The 26,924-nt window shown below is 44.7% G+C and overlaps 1 protein-coding gene across 2 annotated transcripts in view; it reads right to left on the bottom strand.

Annotated features, from left to right (window-relative positions):
- The window catches only part of FGF12 (fibroblast growth factor 12), a 227,724-nt gene extending 201,875 nt beyond the window's left edge, over window positions 1–25,849 (bottom strand). The window contains exons 1-2 of one of the 2 annotated variants that reach the window (XM_055723884.1): window positions 25,718–25,849; window positions 25,458–25,606 (exon numbers count right to left, since the gene is read on the bottom strand). In XM_055723884.1, coding sequence (XP_055579859.1) covers window positions 25,458–25,470 — 13 coding nt within the window. In that variant the 5' untranslated portion in view covers window positions 25,471–25,606; window positions 25,718–25,849. Of the gene's footprint in view, window positions 1–21,915; window positions 22,016–25,457; window positions 25,607–25,717 lie in introns of those variants that run through there. The other variant, XM_055723886.1, reaches the window with a different exon arrangement.
- Between the last annotated feature and the right edge of the window lie 1,075 nt (window positions 25,850–26,924).

Here is a 26,924-nt window from a genome sequence, read left to right as displayed (position 1 = left end):
TTGCACATTTTCAAACGCACACCACACGGGCATCAATGACAGAACTAACTCAGGCATGCACCATAGCTTTAAAAACTGGGTAGCTCAGGCTTGCTTCTTAAAAATGCACCTCTACATTTGGAACCAAACCCAAAATTCAAACCTCAGAACATCCAAAAGTTTGGCACTACAACTCTGATCCATTTGATTCACTCCTTGGCTTCCTCTGTTCAGAGAAGTAGCTTTTCCTACCTGCTCAGCACAGGCCCCATGGCACGTGCCACCTTCCATGCTGCAGGAGCCAGCAGCCCTGCACCCCTGCCAGCGGCAAGCAGCCCACCCCATGGTGGCATCTCACTCCTGGGAGAGGTACAGCTTCAGACCCAGCTAAGCTCCAAACCCTGCAGGAACTGACAGCCAAGAGCAAGAGTAGAGAAGCTCTCACCTTTCTTTCCCCTTGCCTCATGTGTTCTACAAGCTAAACTGTCTGTCACTGGATCTTTTGAAATCAAGACTGGATTATCATTTAAAAAGCCAGATCATGAATCCAGCTAAAGGTCTCCTGGAAACTCAAGGATGCTCCTTTAACAAAGCACATTGACATAGTAAGTACCTGCACACATCTTCCTCTAGCAGGAAAGCCTATGGCATGCCAAGACCCAACCCATAGTCACCTCTTAGCTTGAGTCTCCAAAAGAAGCCACTCCATAATCTGGTTTAACCTGCACTACAGAGCATAACGCAGCATCTTCAGATCATATGCATTAAGAAAAACTGTGTTTTGATCCCATTGCCTGAGATCAGCACTAACTTTTGCACAAGTATAGCTACGTACCTGCATAGCTATCTGCAGCCCTCCCTCTCTAATGTGGACAACATTGGGTTTACACCCTTTTGCACGTGGCTCCATCTGCATGCTTTAGGCTCAGATGAGACACACCTGCAACTACACCATAATTTCTTAGCATTATTCAAGAGGCAGTAATTCAAGATAGACAATAATATTTGACCAGCGAGTTCAGGCTGCGACAGCATAATTGCGTGCTGCAGCTCCAAAGACACTGAAGGAAGGCAGCACATCTGCAAGGAGATTCTGAGCAACATGCAGAGCTTTACAAACTGCTACTGCTTAGAGATGCTTTGAATGAGCCACAGCCACCAGCCTTGCACCAGTTCTGGAAGGTAAAGGTGTCCAGCCTTGCCCAGTTCCTCATTGTTTTCTACGCTCCCTTCTTTCATGCATTAGTAAGATCATCCCACAGCCTTCAGATTTCCCTCTGCTTTAGAGGGCTTGTTACCAGACATTACAGAAACATGTAAACCATTAACAGACTCTCCAAAGACATGCCCCCCAAAGGGGAGGAGATACTTTCCCTAGATGGTCACATCCAGCTCCTTTATAGAACATAACTGCTACTAGATCATTTCCAGCTCAGTAATGCCTTGAGGGAATGATTGGAATCTGGACTGAAAGCACTAAATATGATACACAGACACAAAAATGGATAGTGCCTGGCAAGCACTTACAGTCTCAACAGGTAAATAAATAAAAAACCCTACACCTGACTGAACATCAAAAGCATAGTAGAGGGACACGATTAAGGTCACAGACCAAATAAGCGGAGAGGCAAGATTATTACCAGGGTGTCCCGAAACCACCTCAGCAGCTTGTTTTCCTTCCCTGCTCAGTTGTCAACATGCCAAACATAACCCTTAACTATAACTTCTTTGCAGACCTATCTTACCAATGCAAAAAATTTCAACAGTAAGTGGAGCCTGCACCACAGCTGCAGTCATCATCAAATATTCTCTTCAACAGCTCCAGGATGTTTGCCACTTCTGTATTCACATTCATTTATGGTCCTCGCCTCCACAAACGTAGCCCAAACAGTAGTCACTCATTCACCATGTGATCCATAAATAGACTTGGGTTGGCAAGAAACAGGTCACAGGAAAATGCAATTCAGCAGACAGAACCTGCACATATCGCTGCCCCAAAGTCACCCCTGGCAATTTCAAATTAATGGATCTACAAGAACCACCTGCCCAGTCCCTGATGCTGACATGTTCACCATGAGCACACTTCCACTCATTACCCCATCTCCATCATTTAGACCTAACTCAAAGCCACTTAACGAATCTTAAGTACAGACAGAAGAATAGATATTTTCTAGCCCAACTCAGAGAAGGTCCAACTTTGTGTTTACTTCCAGGTGGGGTTATTTCTCACAGCACTCCAACGTCTATGCTAGATCAACTGAATATTGTTAGAGCTGCAATCTAAACTCTCAAGTGTTGATACAGAGAGGTTAGCTTTGAACTTACTTGTGTTACTTATAAACACCATAGTCAACTTAGACCAAAAGATAGCACTATTTGCAATATTGCTCGAATAAAGCTAATTTTCTACCAGAGATATAGTTAAGATAACATTTGCCATCACTAAATCCCATTGGTTGCATAGACTGTGTGGTGATTACTGTTGTAGCAAAATTAATAAGCATGCACTTTTTTAATATGGGTGTGTATATACATACACACACATACAAAAAATGCACAGCGTATGTGTGTTCTAGTCCATAGTCAGTGGACAAACAGAACTGCTGTTTGATACTACCAAAGAAATCACTATTGCAAGAGGACAAACTAAGTACAGACCTGGAGCAATTCAAGGTACCTTCCGACAACAGTGTCAAGTGCTGAAACAGCTCAGTGTACTTCTGGTGCACCTCTGACATCTGGCACAGCCAACAGCTGGAATTGCTGGCTCCCAGGAGCTCCTACAGGGAAAAATGCTCCCGGCTGGCCCTTGCTTAAAAAAAAAAAAAAAAGGTTTTTTTGGTCATAAATGCCCTTTAATTGAAGCTTAATTAGAAGTCTTGATTAAATTTACTGGAGGAAAAAGGTTCCTCGGGTCCAGGTTGGAAATAGAGACTAGTACTCTGAACAGATGAGGATCTGGGTATCCTGATCAGAGATCACTTCACTCTATGTAAACAAGGAGTGGGAAAGGTTTTATAATACTTGGTATATAAATTATTAAAAGCTGCGGGGAAAACCATATTAATTTCTAACTGCCAGTAAAACAACCTACAGCAGTTGTTGTACATGTGGATGCACACAGGCAGGATCAATTCCCAAGATCTTTACTTGGATTTTGCAGACAAGACAGGCATTTGTTTCTCTGCTCAAACACTCAAGCAGCCAGAAAACTAAAAACTGCTTCTGTGAAGCATATTGTTATTATAAGGCTACATCTTGTATGGCTGTGCTGGCCAGAGTCCCTACTGAGAGGGCGAGTTTGGAGTACAGGCTCCTCAATTTGGTCCAATCTTCTAACACTGCAGCAGCTGGCAAGAAAACCCTCCTACCAGACTGCTATGGAGGAAGCAGAGATTTATGCTTGTCATGTCCATGAAGGACTGTGGACCCATCACACAGACCAGTGGCTCTGTGCTCAGATGTAGATCAACAACTATGTTAAGCAGGGGTACCAAAGCATTTCCCAAACAGCTCCGATTGTTCAGGCACCAACGTCAGCCCTGGATTTTACCAGATTTTACCTGCTGCTATTTTCCTTTTCTTCATCCTTGCAACACCTCCAGGTGATAGCTGTCAGGTTAATATTATAGGCTTGTTTTAGAAACATCCGATTTTAACTTGTGAGCAATTTCAGCATCTCTGTATACTGTACCCTAGGAAGATGCCAGTGTTTTCATGTGCCTGCTGTGTCAAAGACATTTGGGGACTATTATCAGTGCCTTCTACAGCAGGTACCATCCAAAAATTCAGAACATTTCATAAACACCAACTAAGCTTCAAAGCATCCACAGCGAAATATTGTCACCTCCATTTCACAGATGGACACACTGAGTTTGTGATTTGCTAGTGGACAAGGTTGCTTCTCTTTCTGCTTCTGCGTCTAGTTTACAGAGCGCCCTGGCACAGGTCACTGCACCAAACACCTCCCTGGCGCAGGAGCGCACTTCTCCACACGTGTCCAAAACCTTGCACCAGGCCTGCTCACACATTTAACAGACACACAACTCTGCACAGCACATCAGGAAAGGAGCACAGCTTTGCCAGCTCCTGCTATGCCTTTCAGAGAGGCTGGAAGTCTGCAGAGCTTCTCCTGGAAGCCTGGAGTCCAGATCTGTAACTGCTTAGATTTAATTTCACACATTTAGCTTTAAAAGCCAAAGAGGAAAGTTTAAATTGCAGGCTGTAGGAGATGCAAGCATGCCTATGCAGAAATACAGCAGAAAGAACCCTCTTTAATTATTTTTTAAGCCTCTTTCTAAAACACTTCTCCCCACTTTTTTCCCCCATGTTAACCAGTCTAGCAACAGTGCTAGCACCAAATTAGAGCCATGAGAGACACTTATCAGCAATCACTCTTCCGATAACAGAGGGGCTGGAGACATGCAGTTACCAAAGAGAGGCACTTACCACATCTCAAAGCTTATTTTATGCTCACCAACTTATACCCAGATTTCCTTCTCTGCTACAAGCTGTTTAAAGGGTTGCTAACTTAAAATGGAAAATGGTTGGTTGGGTTTTTTTTAAAGCATTAAAATCATAACGGAAAGCTCCACACACCCAGCACGTCAAATCAGCACACACAGAGCAAGACAACCAAAATGCAGCATTTTCTTATTCAGCTTCATAACACCTTCCTGCCTCAGGAAAGCCTTCCTTCACTCCCTACTTTCCCCTCCTACCTAGCATCTCTTTTATAAGCCCCTCAGGCATTTTCTCACCATTGCTGCTTCATTCTGGTGGGCCAGGAGCCTGCTGGAGGTGCTCGAGGGTTTTAACATCCCAAGAGGTGCAGAAAACTAACCTGTAGTTTCCAGCCTTCCTTTTCCCAGGAAGACAGATGTTGAGTACAGCTGAAGCTATTAGGGAAGACAAACCAGGTTTCCATGGTTATGGGAGCCTGATCTTCCCATCTTGTGAAAAATGCAACGCATGAACCACTGTTAGAAAGAAGCAGAAACAAGGCCAGGCTTATGGGCAGCTGTGTACTACAGCTCCTTGATGTTATACATGCAGGCACTAGCAAAAAAAAAAATAATTGTCTTGACAGCTTGGAGATCTGTGGACTTAGACACAAGCAGTGCTTTATACATGTTCTATTGCACTTGTGATGTGACAGTATTTGCAGTACAAATTGTCAGGGCTGTGTGGCTGACCCTTGCTCACCTGGTCGAGCCCCACTCCCCTAAAGGGGATCAGTGCTGCAGGATGAGGCGTGTATCACCAGAGAAAGCACAGTGCCAATTGATCTGAGCTGTCTGTCTGAGACAAGATGAAGCAGGTGCAGGCGGCTCTCTGGGGCATAAATAAAGAGCTTGCGCACAAAAACCCTGGGAAAGTGGAATTTGCAGGTGTGAATTTGAAAATCTGTCCCATTAAGTTAGAAGGCTTGGGCTCAGCGTGCTGCAAAAATACACACAAGGCCACGGTTCTCTCCCTCTGCTCCTCCAAGCAAAGCATAATGCACTTTCCTTCATGCCATCCTGAAAGTAAAATGGTTTATGATCAAAGCCCATGCTGCTTTAATCTGAAATACTGACGAAGGCCAAGGATGCCAATACAATGTGGAAGCGACAACTGCAGAGCCCCAGCAGATTTCTGAGGCAGCGACTCTCCAGGGCACAGAACTTCACAGCCTCAATCCCACTTAAGGTGCTGGAATAGCATCACAGCCGTGTTAATTCCCAGGCAAGGAGAATATCCTTTCAGAACAAAATATAATAGATTTCAGGGTTATTTTGGGAGTTCAAACCAGGGAATAAGTTGATCACCTTTCCCCATCCCTCTCCTATATTCCCCTTTCTACAGCTGCACAGTGACCGCCTGTCCTGACATCAGCTGTTCAAACCTGAGCTGCACAGGCTTAGCAACACCTATCCTGGGTAATCAAGCTCCTCTAAACACCTTGGGAATGTGTGAATCCTGTGCTGGCCCAGCCTGTCCAAGCAGCAGCTAGTCACGACTGAAGCCCACCCCCCCTTGCCAGGACAGGTACCCCGTACTCCATCAGCAATGGGTGCTGCCACACGCCCCTCCCAGCTCGTTTCCTTCCCCAAGGCCACCGCCTCATTGCAATAGCACGGGGGTACCCGCAGCTAACGAATGCTGGAGCAAAGACACTTGTTCAATATGGAATCAGATAGAGATAAGCCAATTACTTTCTCCACAGACAGTGTCTGACGCCAATCTGCAATTAACAGATCAATTAAAATATTATTTTCCTTTCTTCTGAAAAGAGCCAAGCTGTCACCATCAATAATACTGTACCCTAGTCCCTGGGACTTTCTAGAAGAGCACAAAATGAGGTTTGAGGGGAAGAGACTCAGAAACATCCAAGAAAGGATGACAGATTTCTCCTATTTCAGTACACCCTTACCTGGTTTTGACCACTCAGGGATAACTTGTCTTTCCACAGAATCACCCATGGGACACAAATTTATTTGGCAAATGAGAATCTGTAGTAGTACAAAAGAGTACACACGTACAATACCAAGACAGTGTTCAGATCCACATTAAAACTTCTCCAAAATGCACAGCTGGAAAACAGGCTTTCACAGATCCATATTCTGTAAGACAAACAACGATTTTGTAACTTCTTTAGCCACACCCTACCATATATTGCAGACCTAAGCAGTCTCATCATACATACACAAAAGAATTAGTGGAGCTCAGCACCTGCCCATCAAGGTGTCTTAGGCAAGTTGCTTGCTGAGGCAGACATTTGAGACTCTACTTAAAATATATTTGCCTTAGCAAGGATTATTCCTAAACAATTAGCACTACTTCCTCAAGGCTATACATTATTTATTTAGCTCGTCTAAGGCACCTGAGAAGGATTTGAGATGTATGCACACAGGACTTGGGCAATACCAAACCAGGGTAGGGATCTGACCCTGTTCTTTCTCTAGTACCTCATTATTAATAAAAAGTCATGGCTAAAACTCTGCTGGCCAAACACATCTGAGAGGAACTCATGAGCTGCTCAAGCTGCACGGCGTCAAACACATGGGTGGGGTTTTTTTAATTTGTCCAGCCTACCAATAACTGCAATGACTTGTGTACCATTAAGTCTCATCTGCTTGACCTTCTCGCCCTCAAATCCCTGCAACTGAAAAAAAAAAAGTGCAGCAATTCCTGCCCCTTGCAACCAAACCTTGACTCCTCTCCTCTGCACATTCAAACCCAAGTACATTTTAACAACAGATCACTGGAAACGCCTCAGGACACTCAGATGCATCTGCTGGAGTTTCTTTTCTTCCCTTAGGCAGAGGTAGAGAAGGAAAGCCAGGAGCACAGAGACCTTGTGAGCCCTGCTGCTCTGCAAGGGGCTGCAGGTTCTCACTAAAAGGAAACGTCTCTTCTCCTACTGCTTACAACCCTCAACTCAGCTTGGTTTCAGTCAGTAACTTCCAGGTCCCTCTGCACATCCAAAAGGCTCTGGCTCTCCCCAAACAAGCCAAGGTGTTCCTGCACTTTGACAAAGCCCAAGTTGGAAAGAAACTGTCTTGGACTGGACAGATAGGGATATCAAATGTCCATGTCCCCATCCCACTGGGCATCCCTGCGACTGCCTGGCATGCCACGAGCAGGATGGCCTACAAATGAGTGAAGTTTGGGGTTGTCATACTAGTTTCCCCAAATGACTATGCAAAGACTGAAAGTAGAGAACCTCCAGATCTATCAGATACTTCTCAATATAATCCTTCCATGGAATACGCTTATAAGCAGTGGTCCAAAATAAATTAATAAACCTTAGTAACCAACAGAGGAAGGGATTTCTTGACGACAGAAATGTCTATCAATGTCTCATTGGTTGAACTTCAGAAAAGACTTGGCAAATCTATAAATAGCTATATGTAGTGTTTCATACTCAAAAATAAGCACAAGGATGAAATGCAAAGGCAAGCTAATCTGTAATGCTGGTGCTCAGCAGCTGGAAGTGCTGGCACCCTCTTTTCTGTGGTTCACATGGGGCAGGAGATTAAGGCAGCCCCTAGATGGTTAAATAGCTTTCTGGAAGTAGTGCTGGCACAGAGCAAAACAGCAATGGATGCAGGACTCCACTGTAGCACCACACACGTCACAGCACCGACAATTGTGGTAGCTTTTCTCCCACTGCTCTACACAGCTGCCACAGTTTGTCCCACCAGGACTGCAGACCTGGGAGGAGGCAAGCCCTCCACAGCATGGGCCTAGATCCAGCTCTCACCCAACCAAAACCAAGAGCCAAACAACCCCAAAACCCAGCCAGCACCCCATCTCCATCTGCACACTCCAGCCTTTGCTGGAGGAGGCTCCCAACCAGGTGCTCCCAGGAGCAACAGAGTGCTGCCACAGCACAATACACCTCCACAGCAGCTGACTACAGACCACTGTTCCACAAGACTCTGGGCTGCAAAAAGGCAGACACAGGCCTGGGAAAAAAAAAAAAAAAAAAAAAAAAAATGACATGGCACCAGCTTTGAGACCATGTAATATGTATGACTAGTTCTGCAGCAGCAGGAGCACTCTGGAGCTCTGCACTGACTCAGGCAGCTCAGTTTGTAGCCCAGGAGAAACCTGCTTGTTTTCACCCACCCCTGTGAAGCAAGGACCACCACCCACACTCAGAGTTGCTACTCTTTGGTTTTAAGCTACTGCTACAAAGAAAGCATCCAGGGCTTAAACCAATACTCTACGGTCCTGCCAACCTACCAAGCAACAGTTCGTGCAGGGAACTAAAAAAAATACTCATTTCCACCCTGAGCTTCTGACTAGTTTCCAGGTGAAGTTTAACACTCAACCAGGTTTTCTGGACTTAAACAAGAAACAGCCAGACAGCTGAGTGCAATGCCTGAAGATGACCAGCCAGCAGGACAGATTTACACAAGCTTAACAAATCATTTCTTCTGGCATACATAGTTTTTTGAGGAAGGCACACACTATAAAACAGTACTTATCTCAAGCCTTTTTCTTTAAGTGCTGAGAAGTGTCTTCCAATTTGTTTGTTGTTTTCCAATAGTATCCGAGCAAAGATTAGACAGCAGTGCATAGGTCTTTGAGAAATATTCATCTTCCACACAGAGCAATCAACCATGAGACACTGAACCACTAAGAGTGAAGTTTGAATTTAGAGTAAAAGCAAAAACCAAAACCACCCAGCTGTATCTGTTATTTTCTGCATGGAGGAGGTCTAGGCTTTCTAACAAATTACTAAATTGCTACACTTCAAAAAAACCTGGGGGACCAGAAAAGCTGTATTCCCTTTTCACAAAGTATATCCTTATACACGTAGGCTACAGAAATAAATGCTATATTTTGATCTATCCTTTACCATAGCAGACAGCATTGTCACCTACATATAGATACTTTGGTATGCTTCCATTTCTATTAATTTCTCGAGACCCCAGGTCCTACCTACTGAAAGACACATCCTAAAGAACATACACTCACCTCTAGATCACTGAGCCGCTCACACCCATCTCTGGGAAAAATACACATTTAAGTCTGCATTATGTAACTGTACCCTGGACTCCCTGATTTTCCAGCAGGTAACTTGTTTTTGAAGTTGCAATACAAAGGCTGGGTTATGCCTCCAAGAGCACAACCCCACCCTCACCACCCCAAACAAAGGCATCGCTCTGTCGTCAGCACACTGCTCTTCTGTGTCAGTGTTATTCCTTCAGGGAGACTGATGCTTGGAGGCACTCAGAAGCTTTGCAGGTAGGGCACTGGGTTTGTGTGGTTTATAAGGGCCACGGTACTCCTGTGAGGATAGTCAGGATGCTGGCAGGTGGAGGAAGGAAGCAAACACCTTAGAGACCCAGCTTTCTCTTAACTCCACACAAACCTTCATTTAAGATTAAGAACTGCATCCTCTAAACTCTATATGTATACACAGGGATATTTAAATATCTGAGTCAATAGCAGGAAACATCGCATTTCCTCAAAGCTGCTAGACCTGAGGAATCGTAGAGTGCTAGAAGTGGGCATAAATACTTAAGTGCTGACTTACTGTTCTAAGCTGAGCTTCCTACCATTTCTTTGTGCCAAAGGAGGGCAACAATATCATCCTCACTCAGAGAGTAATCATCTGCTTATGAATCAGGTCCACAGATGCTTTCTCAACATGCCCCCATGCTTCCTTCATTACCACCATTGAGAACTGTCTTTTAGATTTCACACACACTGCAAGAAAAAAACTAACATTTTCCAACACTGAGACAGTCTCATCAGGGTAACTACACTGAAGTATCATATAGGGTTAAATAAGAATGTTCTGCCATGTTCAACTAACCAAAAAGAGTTGAACAACAGTTTTAATAAACCCAGCTACCTCTCCCTACTAACACATTGCTTCAAATTTGTTGACATACCCCCATTCTCTTATTGATGGGAAGTCTCTGGAGAACTGTATCTTCCACATTATAAGAAGTCTTCCTGTCTTTCATTAAGGATATGAATTTTCTGATGTTCTAGCTCACAGTATCATGGAAAAGGTGTTTTATTGTTAACTGTGCTAGAATGACAGTTCTTCCTGCACTTTAGAGGGTGACCTTGAACAACTCGTTTCTGCTCTGTGCCTCATTTTCTTTTGTAACACCAATAAATCTATTGGCTTCCTTTTTGTAGCACTGATAACAATGAATACAAAGAGGTATACAAAGTAGTGTCATACGTTACAAAGGCTGGAGTTTCATCATGCAGACTGATCTAAGGGGAGGAAAGAGTGGAGTCCAGCTGCCAGACTCTGCTCCAGAAGCCATGTGTCATTAGGAGAAAATACTGAAGTCAATGAGAACAAAGCTTTTGGGCTCTTTTGACAAAACATTAAATGTTATATGAACACGTGTCACCTGAACATCCTTGAGATGTTGAGTTGGTTTTGAACAGAAGTATCAGAACAATGCAGTCCAACACTGCTGAACTGACTTCTTCCATGTCCTACAAATTACCTATTCCTTTTTTTCTTAGTCTGGGCAAAAGCTAATATTGAAACACTTGAACTTTCCAGGAGATGGGTCTTCCAAAAAGCCTGGAAGGCTTTGTCTTTGCCACTATTTCTAATTGACTGCTGGAACAGTTGCTGAATACGCATGGTGAGCCACACTGCCCCAGAAGTGCTCTAACATTACTGTTGAAGCTGACACTGCTTGTTCCTGGCTGGGCTTTGCAGAAGAATAAAATGGAACATTTTCAGAAAAATATTTTGATTTCCTGGGGCTCTACCCTGTACTGGTGAACTGGCTACATTATTCAGACAGTGTCAAGTATAGAACGTTACAGGCATCTTTGCTTAGGCACCAGCAGCATAAATACAGATGCATAAGAGCCTGAGATGTTGACCTGAGATACGCCAGTTCTACTGAGTGGCAGAGGGAGGTGTACCAGAACAGGTATGAGAGCAGAAGTCAAAGAGAACGTGACAAAGCAAATACAGGAGAAGTACCCACTGATACCGACGCTTATTGACTTTGCTCCCTGGCTCCTCAACGATGGATGCACACTTCTACACAAGTATCTCTAACCAGTCCTGTGGCCCTGGTAGGGTTTGGCGAGACGGACACATCGGTCTCTCTGGAACAGTCCTAAATGCATCCACCACCCACAAAACCAAGCCAACTACTACCTGAGAGACTTCAAACATTAAAAGCAGCACAATTCTCATAATCCCTATAATTCAAAATTCCCAATCCCCGCCTTGTAGAAAGGTGATTAAACTAGCCACCTGTTAGAGGTCCACACATCCACACACAGCCCTGGGTAACTTCCTCCAGCCAAGATCCATAAGGAAAAGAAAGGAAACAATTACACAAAGAAAATTTTCTCCATGTTCTTTTCTATATTACCACAAATATTTGTCTTGGAAGATCTTTTTCTGCATGGAAAATGAGATTTACTGTGCATGGAAACTTTACAGATTATTAGCCCAAACCAGCTACACTATTTTAACCTTAAAATAAGGTTACTAAATAACTTTATAGAACACCTGTAGATTTTAAAATTAAGAGATTACATGTGAGGTTCATAACTTTTTCATAGCTCTATAAAGATTCTCTGATATTTGAAAGTACAAGATGTTTCATTTAAGTTAAATGTCTCTTATGCTGAAGGATTTAGATGCCACCAGAAAGTGTGTATTGATCGGGCCTTATCAGTAGAAAAAAATATCAGGAAATAGAAGTCCTGTGTATCCCCAAAGTGGTGCAAACAGATGAACAAGTCCTTCAGTTACAGCTAATAGAAATGCTGCATATGCAGTACAAAACGTAAAGAGGGCAGCGATGCACACTGGCATTCGATCACATGCACTTGTGACTTCATTTACCATTCAAGGTAGTTTCCATCTGCTGAGCCTCACAGCAAACCAGCTATAAAGCAGTTATGGGCTCCCAATCTTCTGCCATCCCAACAAACATGAGATTGTAAAGCAGGTCCGGAGCTGACAGCACAGGATGAGACGAAGATGTCATGCAGCATCAGATTGGCAATTGTAACAAAACAGTGACAGTTATGTAGTCTTCTACTTCAGTCCCTTCATCTTTGTCTTTGTAAGGATGTCCCTCTGGAATACAGCACACAGATCAGTCTATAGGATACGGAACGTGTACAGAAATAGTTCTCAGACCTCTAGTTCTTCCAGGGCTTTCTGCATCATCATCTTTACTAAGGACAAGGGTAGGGCCTTTGACACACAGGAGGGACGCTACCATACCAGACTACTGCCTAAACACACAGGCCTGACAGCACCCAAGAGGAAAAAACACAGAACAAAGCAACATGGTACAACAGTGGTCACCTGGAAGAAAAAAACAAAACAAAACACCCAAGATGAAACAGAACAGAACCTAATGCCCTTGTCCATCCTGCCAAACAGATCAGATGTTCTCTCATCCTTCCATAATCTTTGTCCATCATTTAGGGTGCTGCAGCATGAATGCGTGCCTCCAGACCTGACGCTATGCTCTTACCTTCCATTATTAAACGCTGCTGCTTGCTTTGTTGCCAAAGTGCTGAAAAACTATGAGGATCCATCAACTAAAAATAACTGGTAAACTTTGACTTTGCTAGTCATGATGGCAATTGGCATGGGATGAATGTCTCCAATCAAACTCATCTGAGATGTTTCAGAGAGCACCTTTGAGATATGAACTTCAGAAAAAGGAAGAGGGACACTAACAGCACCCCACTAGGCTACAGGTAAACAGATGCTTTAGCAGTGAAATGGCTCAAAACCTTTTGGATTAGGAGGAGTAAAACAAAACACGTTCATTCAGCAGCACAGACAGGGTTTAAAAGCGATTTCAACACGTGGAAAGTCAGAGGCAGGATTTAACCTTGAAACCCTGCTGCTCTGTATCATGCACTGCCTTACCACCAACCAGACCTTCCAAAGCCCCCAGGCTCTCTGGCCAACACCACAACGCCGAGATCTGGATCCAACCGATCGCAAACAGCAAATGCTACCCAAACAATGTCTCAGGGTAAGACACTAAAACTAATTGGGTTCCTAATACAACTCCTACATAAGGTAATGAAGGCACCCAGCCCCAGAGCATACACAAACATGTACTGTCCAGGCACCAGCCAACCCCCATTTAACAAAGTACAGAGCCATACTGACATACACTCCCCATGCACAGTAACTCCATTAACCAGAGGCTTCTGTAGCCCTTCTCCCATCCTAGAGTACTGAGATAAGGGGTTGAACCCAGGTGATTTACAAGCTGGTGTCTTGAACTTGGCACAGCTGTGTGAAACTGGCTCTCCATCCCCACACATTTTTGCCAGCAGGGCCTGAGCAGAGCGCCAAGGGGTTTCTTTTCCAGAGGAAAAGCTGATTTATTGCCTCATGTAGCTGTAACTAGCCCCTCCAGGAACAGGACCAACAGTCCAACAGGTCTCTCAGTGAAAAAGAAGGATCCAATACCAAACCCATCCAGGTTTGTCTTATATCAAGGGAGTTGACTGCCCATGCTTTGCTATTTCTGGATTGCTCTATCATCACCTGAGATCATAATTAGAGACAATCTGATTGCATTTTTCCCTCAAGGAGGGTATGTGAGCTTTTGAATTCATTAGACTCAGGGCATTCAGCAGCCATTGGCCAATAGCCACCTTGGTCACTATTTCTGGTACCCTGCAGCATCACTATAAATATATATAGTTCATAGTTACTGGTGCCAACTGGGGCTATTCAGGCACATGGGGTGATAACCACATAGTTTACAAACCAAGACAACACTATGAGTGATGCTTTTTTAGTAAAGGTACAAGATATTCCACCCAGGTGAGGCCAGATCAGCCATCTTCATGGAACTAAATTTCACACAGCCTTGCAATGCATTTGAGCCAGTAACCATGGGCAAAGTGTGGGCAGAATACTTGCAGCTGACATTTTCTGCATAGAAATACCTGAAGCAGTCAGTTGTAACACACAATTTCATGACCAGTTCTGCCCCAGGAAATTCCAATGAAAAATATAAAGTTTTAAATGAAGCATCACTTTTTGTTCTGTTTAAAATTAGATTTGTTCTAGAATTTTTTTCCCCAAAGAAAATAATTTAAAAACAATTTCAAACTAAAACATTTTACGTAGGACTGAAATTCAGTATTTTTGAAGAAGAATATACAGGCTTTCCTGGCTATATGGCTGTCCTTTGCTGGCAAACAGCGCTATTTCTCTTCTACAGAGGAAGTTAAAATGGAAAGCTGGGAACAATCATTTTGCTCCATACTTCAACAGATAGAAGAGCTATAAGGTTGATTAGAGAAATAATACAAGAACTAAAAACAATGATAAAGCTTTACGATCCATATGTCCCTGCATCTGCAAAGGTCTTAAAAGCATCCCATGAAATCCACAGTCCCTCAGAGATCAGTAAGAGTTGGCTATAGCGATACCTCCTTACAAAAACAGCACACAGTAAAATTGTTTAGCTGAAAAACATGAGTCTTTAGTCTTGGTTGTACTGTTCATAATACCGCAGGCATTGATAAACTCTCACGGATCCAAGGCAGGAGCCACCAGTAACTGCAGAGTTCAGGAAGCCCTTGACTGGCCTGAATGGTAAGAAAAGTATTGGATTCAATCTGATTCAGCACAGAAACTTCAGGAAATGGGATTTTCTACAACATAGGAGACCTGATTTTTAGGTAGCTCCTTTGCAAACAGGAGGAAGAAGAGGTAGACTCTTACTTCTGTGTTCCTGACAAGCAGAGGACAGCCCAGAAGTGTCACATATTGTCTATTGCTAGGCTGCTGACTGCCCCTAAGGCTGAAGAGAAGCCCCTGACACTAAGAAGAGGGATGGCCCACAGGCAGGAAAACTGCAGAAGACAAAGCCTTTACACATCTGAGGACCCAGAAAGAACAGCAAAGCACCAAACACCTCCTGGGTGCCCCAGCCAGGCTTCAGGCCAAAGTCCAACTTACAGAATTGATAATAAGGTACAGGGGAGGGCCAGGAGTGGGACATGTCCACCTCCATGGTCTTTCCTAATATTCTCCAAGCCAACAGCCCACCACCACCACTTTCAAGATGAGATGGAAACCTGCATTCAGGACGCACTGTTTGGTTTGGATGACCAAATTGCTGTGCAGCTTCTGGGTGATAAAGACGACTTCAGCAAGACAAGAACAGTAAGGTGGCTGTACACCAGCCTTGCCTTTGAGATTACCAAATACAAACTCATGCTCCACATGAGCATAAACTCATTTAAGTGGTGGTGATGCTCGCTTTATCAGTGCTGGGATTCAGCAAGACTTTTCTGGACTCACTGTTCCTGAAATCCTTTAAATAAAAAAGTAACTGCCTGTGTTTTCATATGTACAGCAGTGTGTCTATAACAGGCCATCAATCCAAAAATTCCTACCGTTCAACTGACTTGCGCAGCACAGAGCATTGCTTGCACAGAAGATCCCCATGCATGCAAAGCTCAGCATCGGCCTCAATACCTTGTTCTCAGTTTCACAGACAGCAGAACACAGGGCTAAATTCTACACTCAGTTCTGCCATCGTCAACCTTAGGGTGATGCCACTGAAAGGACAATATAATCAAACTCAGTTATTTCTTACTATAAATAGTTAAGATTTTAAACACATTGTGTTCTTTGTCTCTATTTATTACCCGTGGCTGCACACTTGCATTGCTTCAGTATGCCAGGCTTGTCCTCACTGTTTCTGGGAACCTTCTAATCAAAGGAGGTAGAAAATTCAACCCTAGCTTCTTTTTTTCTTTTTAAAAAAAAACCAAACTAAATTAAAACACAACAACAAAGTCTTACTGTTCCTGGATGTTGATTTTTTTGGGAGGTGAATGCACTATAAATACAGTTTAGGAAGCAAAGCCTGAAATGCAGGTTACAGAGAGATGAATTATGCAAATAAAACTGACAGGTGATTCTAGATATCTGGTACTATGTTCAGTAGTAATGGCAGAAACATGTCTTAGCACAGAGCCACCTGTTATAAGTGTAATTAATAGTCATTTTTAAGGTGGGGTGGATAATCTGACTTCTGAAGATACTATATAGCACAGTTGCTAACAAAAGCCTCAAAGCTATGTAATTTGTACCAATAAACTGCTTTCAAAGTGGCAAGAAGTAAAAGGTAATTAAGCTGTTAACTGTTTGTTATTTTAAAATCCCCTCAAACCAATATAAAATGACTTCTTTAAACCTTTACTACTTCTTTAAGTAGCAATAATTAAGGTCTAGAAGCATTTAAGTAGGTCTTACACCATATAATCAGTATTATTTCCATTGTGTTTTCAGGGAGGTAAGGCATTAGAGACCTGGCCTTTGCCTACTGACCAGATGATGCATTTACCTACACAAGTGCAAATCCAGAGTAGCTCCACACACTTTATTTAAAATCTTGACTGGAAAAGACGACTCGGGACAGTGATTTTTAAACTTCTCTGCTGATTTCTCCCTCATTTCTCATATGGCAACAAAATGGCTACAATTTGCAGTATGTAATTTCTCCATTAGGACAAACCGATAGGAATAAAAAGTTTGAATATTAACAGCTGGCTTCGACAATGCAATTATTTGACAATGTATGATACTGGTTAAGTCAGTCTCAGAATACCAGAAGGGCTGGTCAATACTAAAAGGGAATATGAATTTAAGGCTAGAAAACATTTGAAAAGCTCAGATTCAGCCTTCAAAGAGATCAAATAAGCTGGAAATATTATAGAAAGCAGGTCTTGCTGAGGAAGCTTATTCTGCTGTCAACTCAGTTATGCTGCAATGGCTTGTTAGTGTCAAATTAGCAAATCCAAGTCTTCCTTTATGTACAATTAATTTTTAGCCTCCATATACTAGAACGTGCTGGATTCTACATTTTTGCTCATTTTGTGGACATGACTGCTGTTTCCCTGTCACTTAAATGCTAGTGGCTCCAACATGCTGTAAGAGACTGAATTTGGGGTTATTCTGAAGTGGCAATGAAATGGATACTCTTGCATCGTAGCAAGCACAGCGTGTGCTTGTGCTTAAGTAAAGAATGAATTCCAACTGTATGTCTCTTCCTATGCAAAGTTTCAGAAAACTAACCTGAATCTCAAAATAATATCACCTATGATGAAACAGTAATTCTGGACATCTGGAATATTTTGGTGTTCTGTGTTTGGTTTCTTACCATTCTAAAGCCACGGCTGCAAGATATTCTTAACTGAAGGACCGGCAGGTTTTAAACTCACTAAAGCTTTTCCCCAAAATAGACATTCCAGACTGCACATGAATAAAGGATGAAGCTCCAAGGGCTGTCCTTCAAAGCAGAAGTTTATTCCACTTCTGAATTTCATACAAGTTTGATCTTTCATACTGCACAGACACCTGTAATTCTCTCCCACCCCCCAAAAAAAAAAAAAAAATAATCACAGCCAAATTGCAGCCACAACATCTGGATCCAGCCTCCTCAATGCCTCAAGTAACGATAAACAGTCAGATATGAGAGGGAGGTAAAGACCAGTAATGTGAGTGGGAGGAGGAAGAGGCAGGATACAGAATTCAGAACCAGATTTAGAGCTCAAGCTCCTTGTCAGGGTTATGTCAGACACCAGCATCAGCTGGAAGAGACCTCAAGGTCTCTAGTTCAACATTTGCTTGAGTAGACACTATCACAACACTTGAGCATGCCCATCCTACCAACAACCCTTGGCTGGCTGTACTTGGAGAGCAAAATACAAATTAAAAAATCAGCAATAACACTTTATGTTGAAATAAGTATGGCATGAGACTTCGCGACCAGACAGGCTTCAATCTTCCTCAAGAGGTCTTCTTGCTTGTCAGCCTCTTTTGAGGATAGCATTTAATTCAAGGAAAGTGTTTTTGCATTAATAATACATTCTCAATGACTGAGAAGCAAAGCCAATTTCCCTCATTATACCAACACAACATTCACCACTTTACAGCTTTTCATCATAAACCCTCCAAGCAGCTGAGTTCAGTAAGTTAACGTTACCTATTAAAGGCTGACGGTAGGTAAAGCCAGTCCAAACCAGCTTCCAAAAGAGGGGTGAAACACAAGCAGAAGGAGCACAGATCAAAAAAAAGTGTCTTTCAAGTTAGAAATGCTATTTCATACTTCCCCGATTTCTTGCTGTGCGCTTGCTATTAAAAATAGCAAGCAAAGCACCTTACTTCTGGAAGTTCACAGGCTGATGCATACACAGCCCTCCCTCGGCCACGAGCCTCAAGGCACGCTGCAGTATTGCTCCCGCACTCTATTGAGCGGTCATCATCTCAAGCCACAAGATCTCTACTGAAACATGACGACACCATAACCAGTTTAATTCAATCTGAAGAAAAAAGCCGTAGCTTTCAATGTGTATCCTGCATAAGCATCAAATCATAAGGTTCATCCAAATCTGGGACCTGGGAGAAGAAACTCAATGAATTAGCGTGATGATTTGTACTCTTATTGAGTATAAAGAACACTTCAAAAAAGCAGGGATATAGGAGCTACAGAAAAAGGGAACGTCCTTGTATCACTGACAGGAAAATAGTAAACTCTTCAATCATTTTAGTGTACCAGCGTTATTAAAATCTTTATATGTCGAGTGAAAACATTCATTATTTATGCCCATCAGGAATATTTTTCATTGTCAAATTACTTTTTACCATGCTAATAAACACAAAGCTTTGCATGTAAAAAATAATCATGTTATCTCATTTATAGGTCAGAAGACACAGACAAAAATAGTTTCTGCAATTCTCCTTAAATAACTAGCTTTTGCATATCAAGTTTTATATGGCACATTAGAAATGAATGCAATTAAGACAGGATTTGAACAGCTGAATAGATAAGGAAAGATAAGAGCAGATAAGAAAAATCTTGCAGTAAGCTAAGCCTTTTGAAAAAAAATGCTTTGAAAAAATCAAGTTCATCTTTTGAATTTTCTGGACCCTGATAAACTAAGGATGAAACAGCTGTATGCAGGTCATTACTCAAAGTATCCACAGATTATGTTTCCAGCCATTAGACATATAAATGGTATGTTAGAAAATGCATTAAATAATCTTAAATTACTCCAGAATTTTATTCAGATTAAATGCAACCTCCACAGCTCCCATGTAACTTGTGGATGTGGGGTGGAGGAATTTGTCTGCTGCATTTTGTTAATAACCAGATTACTAAATCTTCCCCCCACTTCTATAACATTCAAGCCTGTTACTAGGGTCCTCTTTCCCCCTTTTTTTAGTAATGTGGTAAGTTTGTAGGTAGGAAGGAATATGAGCACGGCCACTTTTCCGTCCTCATCATGAGGTCCATTAGAGCACAGACACTTTCCTGGGTACCGTGTCTACAACCTCCAGCATCAGATAGGCTTGGGTCATTCTCCCATCCAGAACCTGAAGATGGATGCCTCTGGTATTTCAGCAGCTACCAACTAATTTTAATAAAGGTATTAGACCGTTACCTGCTCTTGTTGGTGGCAGCACAGGTTTGCTTATTTGCTAGTCCCACACAGCAACCTGAACTCTTACCATCTTTGAGCCCTCCCAGAACACAGTCGTATTTGTTTTAATTTTAATGTGATTTCTAATGTAAGAGAAACAGACTTTCATTTGCTTTCTGAAATACATTAAAGAATGCATGCAGTGCTAGCTTAGTGCCTTACGCTCCCCTTCCTGCATCTTTCAGTGGAGGCTGTGTCTGAGGCACAGGACAAAGCAACCCGCGCAGTACCCCAGTCCAGCCTCAGGGATAAGGTGCTGAGGGGTCAGGCAGCCGAAGTGTTCCCCTGCTATATAGAAAACTGGTACCTATACAGAGATGCATAGCCTAGGGCATGAGGGAGATACTAGAAAAGTCAGGCCATTTATTTACATCCCCAAATGTGCTTCCCTGAGTCAAACTTCAGGCAGCCAGTTTGAGAATGCTGGCTTCAGTAACACGTCCTGTATCTCACACTGCACATCACTGTGAAAGACAGAGAGCATGCAGCTACCTCCTCTATGGAAAGTGAGCTGCTCAGAGAAGCCTCTGACCACCTTGAGAGAGATGCAAGCATTCCCCAAAAAAAGGGAACAGTTTCATAAGAAAAGTAACCGTGCCACTACTTGGCTTACATTACAAAGAAGTAACCAGGATGACTTGTGCAACCCAGTCTTTTCCAAATCAATCTGCATTACTTAAACACACATCTTCAACAATATGTGCTGCACTCACCTCTAAAATGCACAACGTGTCAGGAAGATGCATGATGAGGAAGGTTTTGACATGAGCATCCCAAAGAGCTTCAGAACACAAGATACAGCTGGGATCACTAAGATCTTTCCTTTGATCATTGAAGAAAGCCATGAAGGTGGGACAGTGCACAGCAATCTCCAGAACTGCGTGTTCTCACTTGCCACCTTCTCTCACCTTGTCCACAAAGCCCGTCCACAATCCTAACATTCATCAGCTCTTGTTGGGTTTTGATCACAGGTTCAAGGTGAAGATCCTGTCCTTTACAAACATAGCACGCAGACAGCTGCGCAGGGAAAGCTGGCCCAGGGTGCTGGGTCTGGCCAAGGAAGTTTCAGGGCAGCTCTGGCAGGGAGAGATGGATCAAACCACCTTGGCCATCCACATATCCACAAGACAGTAAAATGCAAAGAGCTCAGACCCGTTTGCTAGTCCCAGGAAGGGCAACCCTGTGCCCTAAGTAATCTGGATCTTACTGCTGTTTTACAGGAGCCCATTTAAAGACCTGAACATTGCATGTCGGTGAATGACAGCACCATGGCTTTTCTGCAGAAGCAAAAAGCCTGCTCCCAGCCTTTGTGACTGGAAAGAAAACATGACTCAGATAGCACTACCGTGGCAGCACCTGCCTGGGACAGTCACTCTGCAGAGATGTTCTCTGCATTCATCTCCTCAAAGCACTGATGCTTTGGGACTGTCCAGCAGAAGAGCTGTAAGGCTTCTACCACGCAGCCTTCTGAGCACGAGGATGATGTTCCTGAGGGAAGACCCACCGCACAGAAGATGTCTTTCCAACCTGACACTGCTATCCAATAGAGCGGGACCATGGCTCAGAGGACTGACAAGAACACCTCCAGATCTCAGTGGGGTAGCCAACAACATGCTTTAGCTTCGCTGTCCCAGTAGACAAGCCCTGCTGTGTTTCTGAGCTAACAGCACGCATCCTGTGCTGTCAGGAGCCTGCCCTGCACCCAGGTGATGAAACCTCACCAGGGCCACCAGCGCCCAGCACTGACCTCCAGGGAGAGCAGAGCACCAAGAACTGGCTGGGCCCTTGCAGAAGAGCCCAGTAGGCAGCATGGCCCTGCCCCCCCATGGAACATTGACACATCCAGTCACATCCCAATCTCCACCTCAGACAAAACAGTAGTAATATTCCTCACTGCCAAAAAGAGATTTCCCTGTGTCTTCAGGATTACAGAAAAGAGTATAGCACCTTCGGAGGAAGGGAGCTCTCCCTGCAGCAAGGCTAACCTGCAGTCCCTCTCCGCTCCATCCAGAAGCCCAGGGATACATTCCACACTGTGCAGCTTGCCTCTTGCTTGGTTGATTTCTTTCCTAGCCTCCGAGTCTGAACATCACTGTGTGACGTTCCATCCCCTGCTAAGCGTCTAACTGTAACTGAAGAATCTGGCAAGTGACCAAGTATCCTTTAACCTCCACATTAACTATTGTTAGCTTTGGCAAAGCCCAGCTTCTGGGATGCCTGGTGTGGTATCGCTTACTGCTGCAGCCTACAGAACTGCTGTAGTGGTGAGATTCAGAAAACAGGGATCAGGTAGCAGATGCAAAGCAGTCCTCACCCACAACGCCCTCCCTTCCTCCATTGCCTAATGGGCTTTGGGAGTAGCTACAACTTTTAAGCGTCTCACTGCTGCAAAAGGTTTGGAGGCAGTGAATGTGCAAAGTCAGTCAAAGAAGCTGTAAGTTAGATGAGGCCAAATGTTACTTTTAGATCACCAAGATGTGTTGGTAACATTGCAGCTCCATAAAGTGCTGCTACTATTATTTATCTTCTTGGAGTCAGGAAGAAAGATGTTCATGTCTAGCCAGGTTTGACTGTTGGAAGAAGGCACCGCCTCCTCCTCAGCCCACACCAGGACCCTCGTGCTTGCACTCTTACTGCAATAGTCCTAACAAGAGTAAAGTCTTTAGTCCTGCACCCCACTGCACAAAAACTAGGATATGTCCTTTCATTCTCATGAATGAGTCCAATCAGTGCAATCAGCTATGGCTGCTCTGAGCAGCACTTGAGATAAGTCTTCAGCAATTATTTTTTTTATTTTTTTAACAGAGGACTGTAAGCTTTGTAAAGCATCAGCACCAGCCACATTCAGACAACTAAGTCGTCCTGGGATGGCAAATCCTAGGCAGAAAAGTCCACAGCAGTCACCAGGAACAGCTGAATTCAGGGACCAGAAGGTAGGTTTTCTTAAACAGACTTTATGTTGCTTAATATAGCACACACTCTTCCCCAGTATCTGCATAACGCTGAGTTTGAAATGTTCTAAGATTTGCACCAAGGAAGACTGGAGGGGTGGGAGAAGGGCTGCAGGAGGAAGCATTTCAAAAGCAAGTGATGACTTCAGTGAAACACTGTCTACAAGCAGCAGTCTCATAAAACAGGACTTGCAATGCAGAGGCTTGGTTAGTAATGAAAATAAAATGTAAACAAGTCCTCAGTAAGGCAATGCAGTTGCAAGTCCATCTAGGATTAATCATAAAAGCTGAAGATGTGAAGGGCTTAGGCTGGCCCATACCTGCCCTCTGGGGAGACATCCTGCATTGTGCCTTGCTATATGCGTACACAGAATCAGTCCATTAGATCTGCACATCATAGGCCTTCTCAAGCTACTCCAACACTAAGCGAGTTTCAAGGATTACTTCAGTGCCAACACAACTGGATTCCTGCTGTGAGCAGACTTCTGCCTTCTAGTTCTCCCATTGAGATGCCAAAGTTGCTTGTCTATTGCCTTTAAGGTCATCTCTACTTTGGAGCTGTCCCGTTCTGGCGCCTTGATTTCTGCTGGGTTTGCTCTAAACATCCCTTTTTTCTGCACAGGTAGAGGAAACCCAGGGAGTATTTGTTCCCCACCTCCACCTCATCAAGGAAAATCTCTGGTAAGAGCAAACTGCTGAGATTTATTTTATTATTTTCTTTTCCCCAAAGATTACAGTGTAGTGACTCTTGGCGTTGTCTCACCCCTAATAACCTTTTTGCCAAAGCCAAGAGCCTGGGAACACAGGCTGCTGTGCAGCCCATCTCGCAACTAATGAACACAAGTACCAGTGGCCCAAAAGGCTGCCTTGTTCAGCTGCTCATCGCCAACTCAGGCAGTGACTGCACCGTAACAGCCACTATCTGTTTTCACAAGATAGTAATCAGGTGATGCACTCTCAGGTGGTGCTTCTGCCACCAGCTAGCTGGACCCTTTTTCTTTCATTTTACTGCAGATGTTACCTTTCTGCCCCCTGCCCAACCCCAGCTACACGAGCTCCATCATAAGTTCCACAGAGCTTTTTGCCTGCTTGTGTAGTGCATGACAAGGCACATAACGTGTTATACGAAAGTCACAGTCTATTTGTTTCGCATCAAGTCATGTACCAGTAGGGCATCCAAAAAAGTAAAGGTGTCCCGTCTCAGGTTAACTGTGAAAACAGTGTGGATAATCAAGAAAAACAGTGATGCTAACGTGACTGCTGTAAGCTTCTCACCCAAGTCAAGTCTTTGCAGGTGAACTTTCTTAAAAGAGGTACTTACCTGTCCTCAAACCCTGTTAATGCTATTGATCACTGCCCACAAGAATCTGTACTTTATAGGACATACTGCCTCCATATGATTGAAATAGCTTCCTTCCTTAATCAGCATATAATCAGATATTCCCACACAGGAGAACTATAGCCCTGATTGACAAGACAGTTACAAAAATAAACCTGAGGTTTAAATATAGCTTGCTCAACTCCCTGGAAGGTATGTAGTATTGTGTTATACAAGTCCACCGTCATTTTCCTTGAATTAATATAGTCCATATTCTCCCACTGCCTTGATCTCTATCAATTAAACAGCCACCAGTTTTGTGTTATACAGGAGAGCTGGCAGCTAGGGTTAGGTGGGAATGGCAACAGCAACTAGCCTTCCCTCTGCATGGGCTGACTTACCATCAATACTTGCTTGGCAATTAACACACAGAGATTTTGAGTTCATGTACCAGTTGAATGTGTGATGTCTGATGCAACGGTAGAGGTAGATAAGTAAATAAGCGGGCAGGACTACATAGCTATGTATGGAAACAAAATATACATGCCCAACACGAAGGGATATATTTGGGTGAGCTCTACATCTCTTCGTATGCAAACATACGAGATAGAGGGAAAATCATTAAATATTGCGTGCCTTTCTGGGGTGGACAGTTCAATAGCACAATACTCGTTGCATTTGCCCCAATCTATTAGGATGTTCTGATGTGTTAAATATGCAACGTAATGAGGGCAGAGCTCTACAGCCCTGTTCTTCTCGTTTCAGAAAAAAAAACTGATTTTTTTTTTTAAAAAAAACCCCACCATTCTAATCACGAAATGTTTTTCATCTCCTAAAAACCTCCCCATTGCTGACTGACTGAAAAAAACATGGGACAGACCTCATATTTATTATGCAAATCCTTAGCATTAAGAAAACAAATCACCAACTAACATCTGTCTCACCCTAAAGGGAAATAAATAAATTATAAAAAAAAAAAAAAAGGGACCACAAACACACAGCCCAAACCACCACCCTTCGCCACACTCCGCTACGCCACCGGCCGAATACCACCCGCTGGCGTGGGAAGGGCAGCGCCTCCCCGAGCCCGCTTCCCTGCCGGTGCTGCAATGTACCTACCACAGCGGCACGGCACGGCACGGCTGCTCCCGGCCCCGTGCCGCGCTCCCGGCCCGGCCACTGCGGTCCTTCCGCCGCCCCCCCCCCGCGCCCCGACCCACCTTTCCCTTCCATCGCGGAGCCTTGCGGGCGCCGGGAAGTTGCCGGAAGACGCGCTCCCTCCTCAGCCGAAAGCCCCGAGAGCCCGGCGGGCAGAGCCGGCCGCCGCTGCCTGCTCCGCGGTGGGGACGGCGCCGACACAGCCTCGGAGCTGCAAGCAAGCAAGCGGCGGGGGAGACGGCGTGAGCCGCCGGGCCCCCCGCACCCCCGCCACGGGGGAAGCGGCGCGGAGCGGAGCGCGGCCGCGGGGGGAGCGCGTTACCTGGGCGCCGGCGGGAGCTGTCCCTGGCGGAGCGGTGCTGCGGGGGCGAGTGGCTCCGCGGCCCGCCGCGCTGCCTGGCACCGCCCGCATGCGCGCCCCGCCCGCGCCCCGCCTCCGCGGCCCGCACCGCGGCACCGCCGGGCCCCCTGCTGCGGGCTCCGCGGGGCGCGCACGGGGAGCGGCCGCACGCCCCGGCCCCTCGCCCCGCCGCCCGGCCCGTCGCGTTACGCAACGCGGGCGCCAGCACCCGCCGGCCCGTTGCGGGAGCCCCGCCGGGGCGCCCCTTCCCCAGGCGGGCACGACCCGGGGGCGGCATCTGTGCGGCACGGCTGCTGCAGGCACCGGGGCCGCTGCCCCAGGTGGTGGGTGCGCCGCCAGCCCCCCGGACCACTTCCCTCAAACCGGCGGGGTCAGGGGACCACCGCGCTCGCCCCAGCCTGCCTGTGCCGCTGAGCCCACAGCACCTGCAGACATGGAGAGGTTCTCTTCCCAGATGCCCGGTCTCAGGTTCAGGCCTTCCCTGGCTGTGTTTTTTCAAGATTAATTATGCTGATTCATAAAACATCCGCCTCACGGCTAGTTTGTGCTTCTCTGCTTTTGCATCCAGCCCCTGGATTTTGTTTCTCCCTTGGCTTAATAAGATAAGCACTCTCCTGCTCGTGAGAAGTTGAAAAAACATTCACAGCCGGGTGCGGGATCAAGTCGCTTCTTCAGAGAACATGGATTGGACTCCTTAAGTTCATCCCTGGTAAGGAAGTTTCTCCACACCAGAATTATTCCAGTAGCTCTTAAGTTTTTCCAGATTTTTCAGCTTTGGTGCAACGGGTATGGTAAAACCCAGCTCTGTGCTTATTTTATGATTAGTGTTACTGAAAAAACTGCTCAAGGCATCCACTGTGCTGGGAGCTGCACACGCAGAGGAGAGATGGCTCCAGCACTGCATAAGTTCCTAAACACAGGAGCAGCAATTCCTCTCTCCTGCTGTTTCCTTATACATCCTGGTGTTTACATTCTCCTTCTCATCTACAGCCCAGTACCGGCAAACCAGTCACTGCAACCCATCCTGCAGACACTGCCTAGAGGCTTTACCTGTCCCAGAGCAGAACCCTGGACTCTTTATGGAGGAGAACATGGTGTCCACAATCCCACCTGCGTACGCTGTCCAGGCAGCTCTGAACACCACTTGCTCCCATCTCAGCTACCACCC

Source organism: Falco cherrug, chromosome 11 (genome assembly GCF_023634085.1).
Source record: "Falco cherrug isolate bFalChe1 chromosome 11, bFalChe1.pri, whole genome shotgun sequence".
NCBI classification, from domain to species: domain Eukaryota; kingdom Metazoa; phylum Chordata; class Aves; order Falconiformes; family Falconidae; genus Falco; species Falco cherrug.
This window is presented reverse-complemented; position numbering and strand designations above follow the sequence as displayed.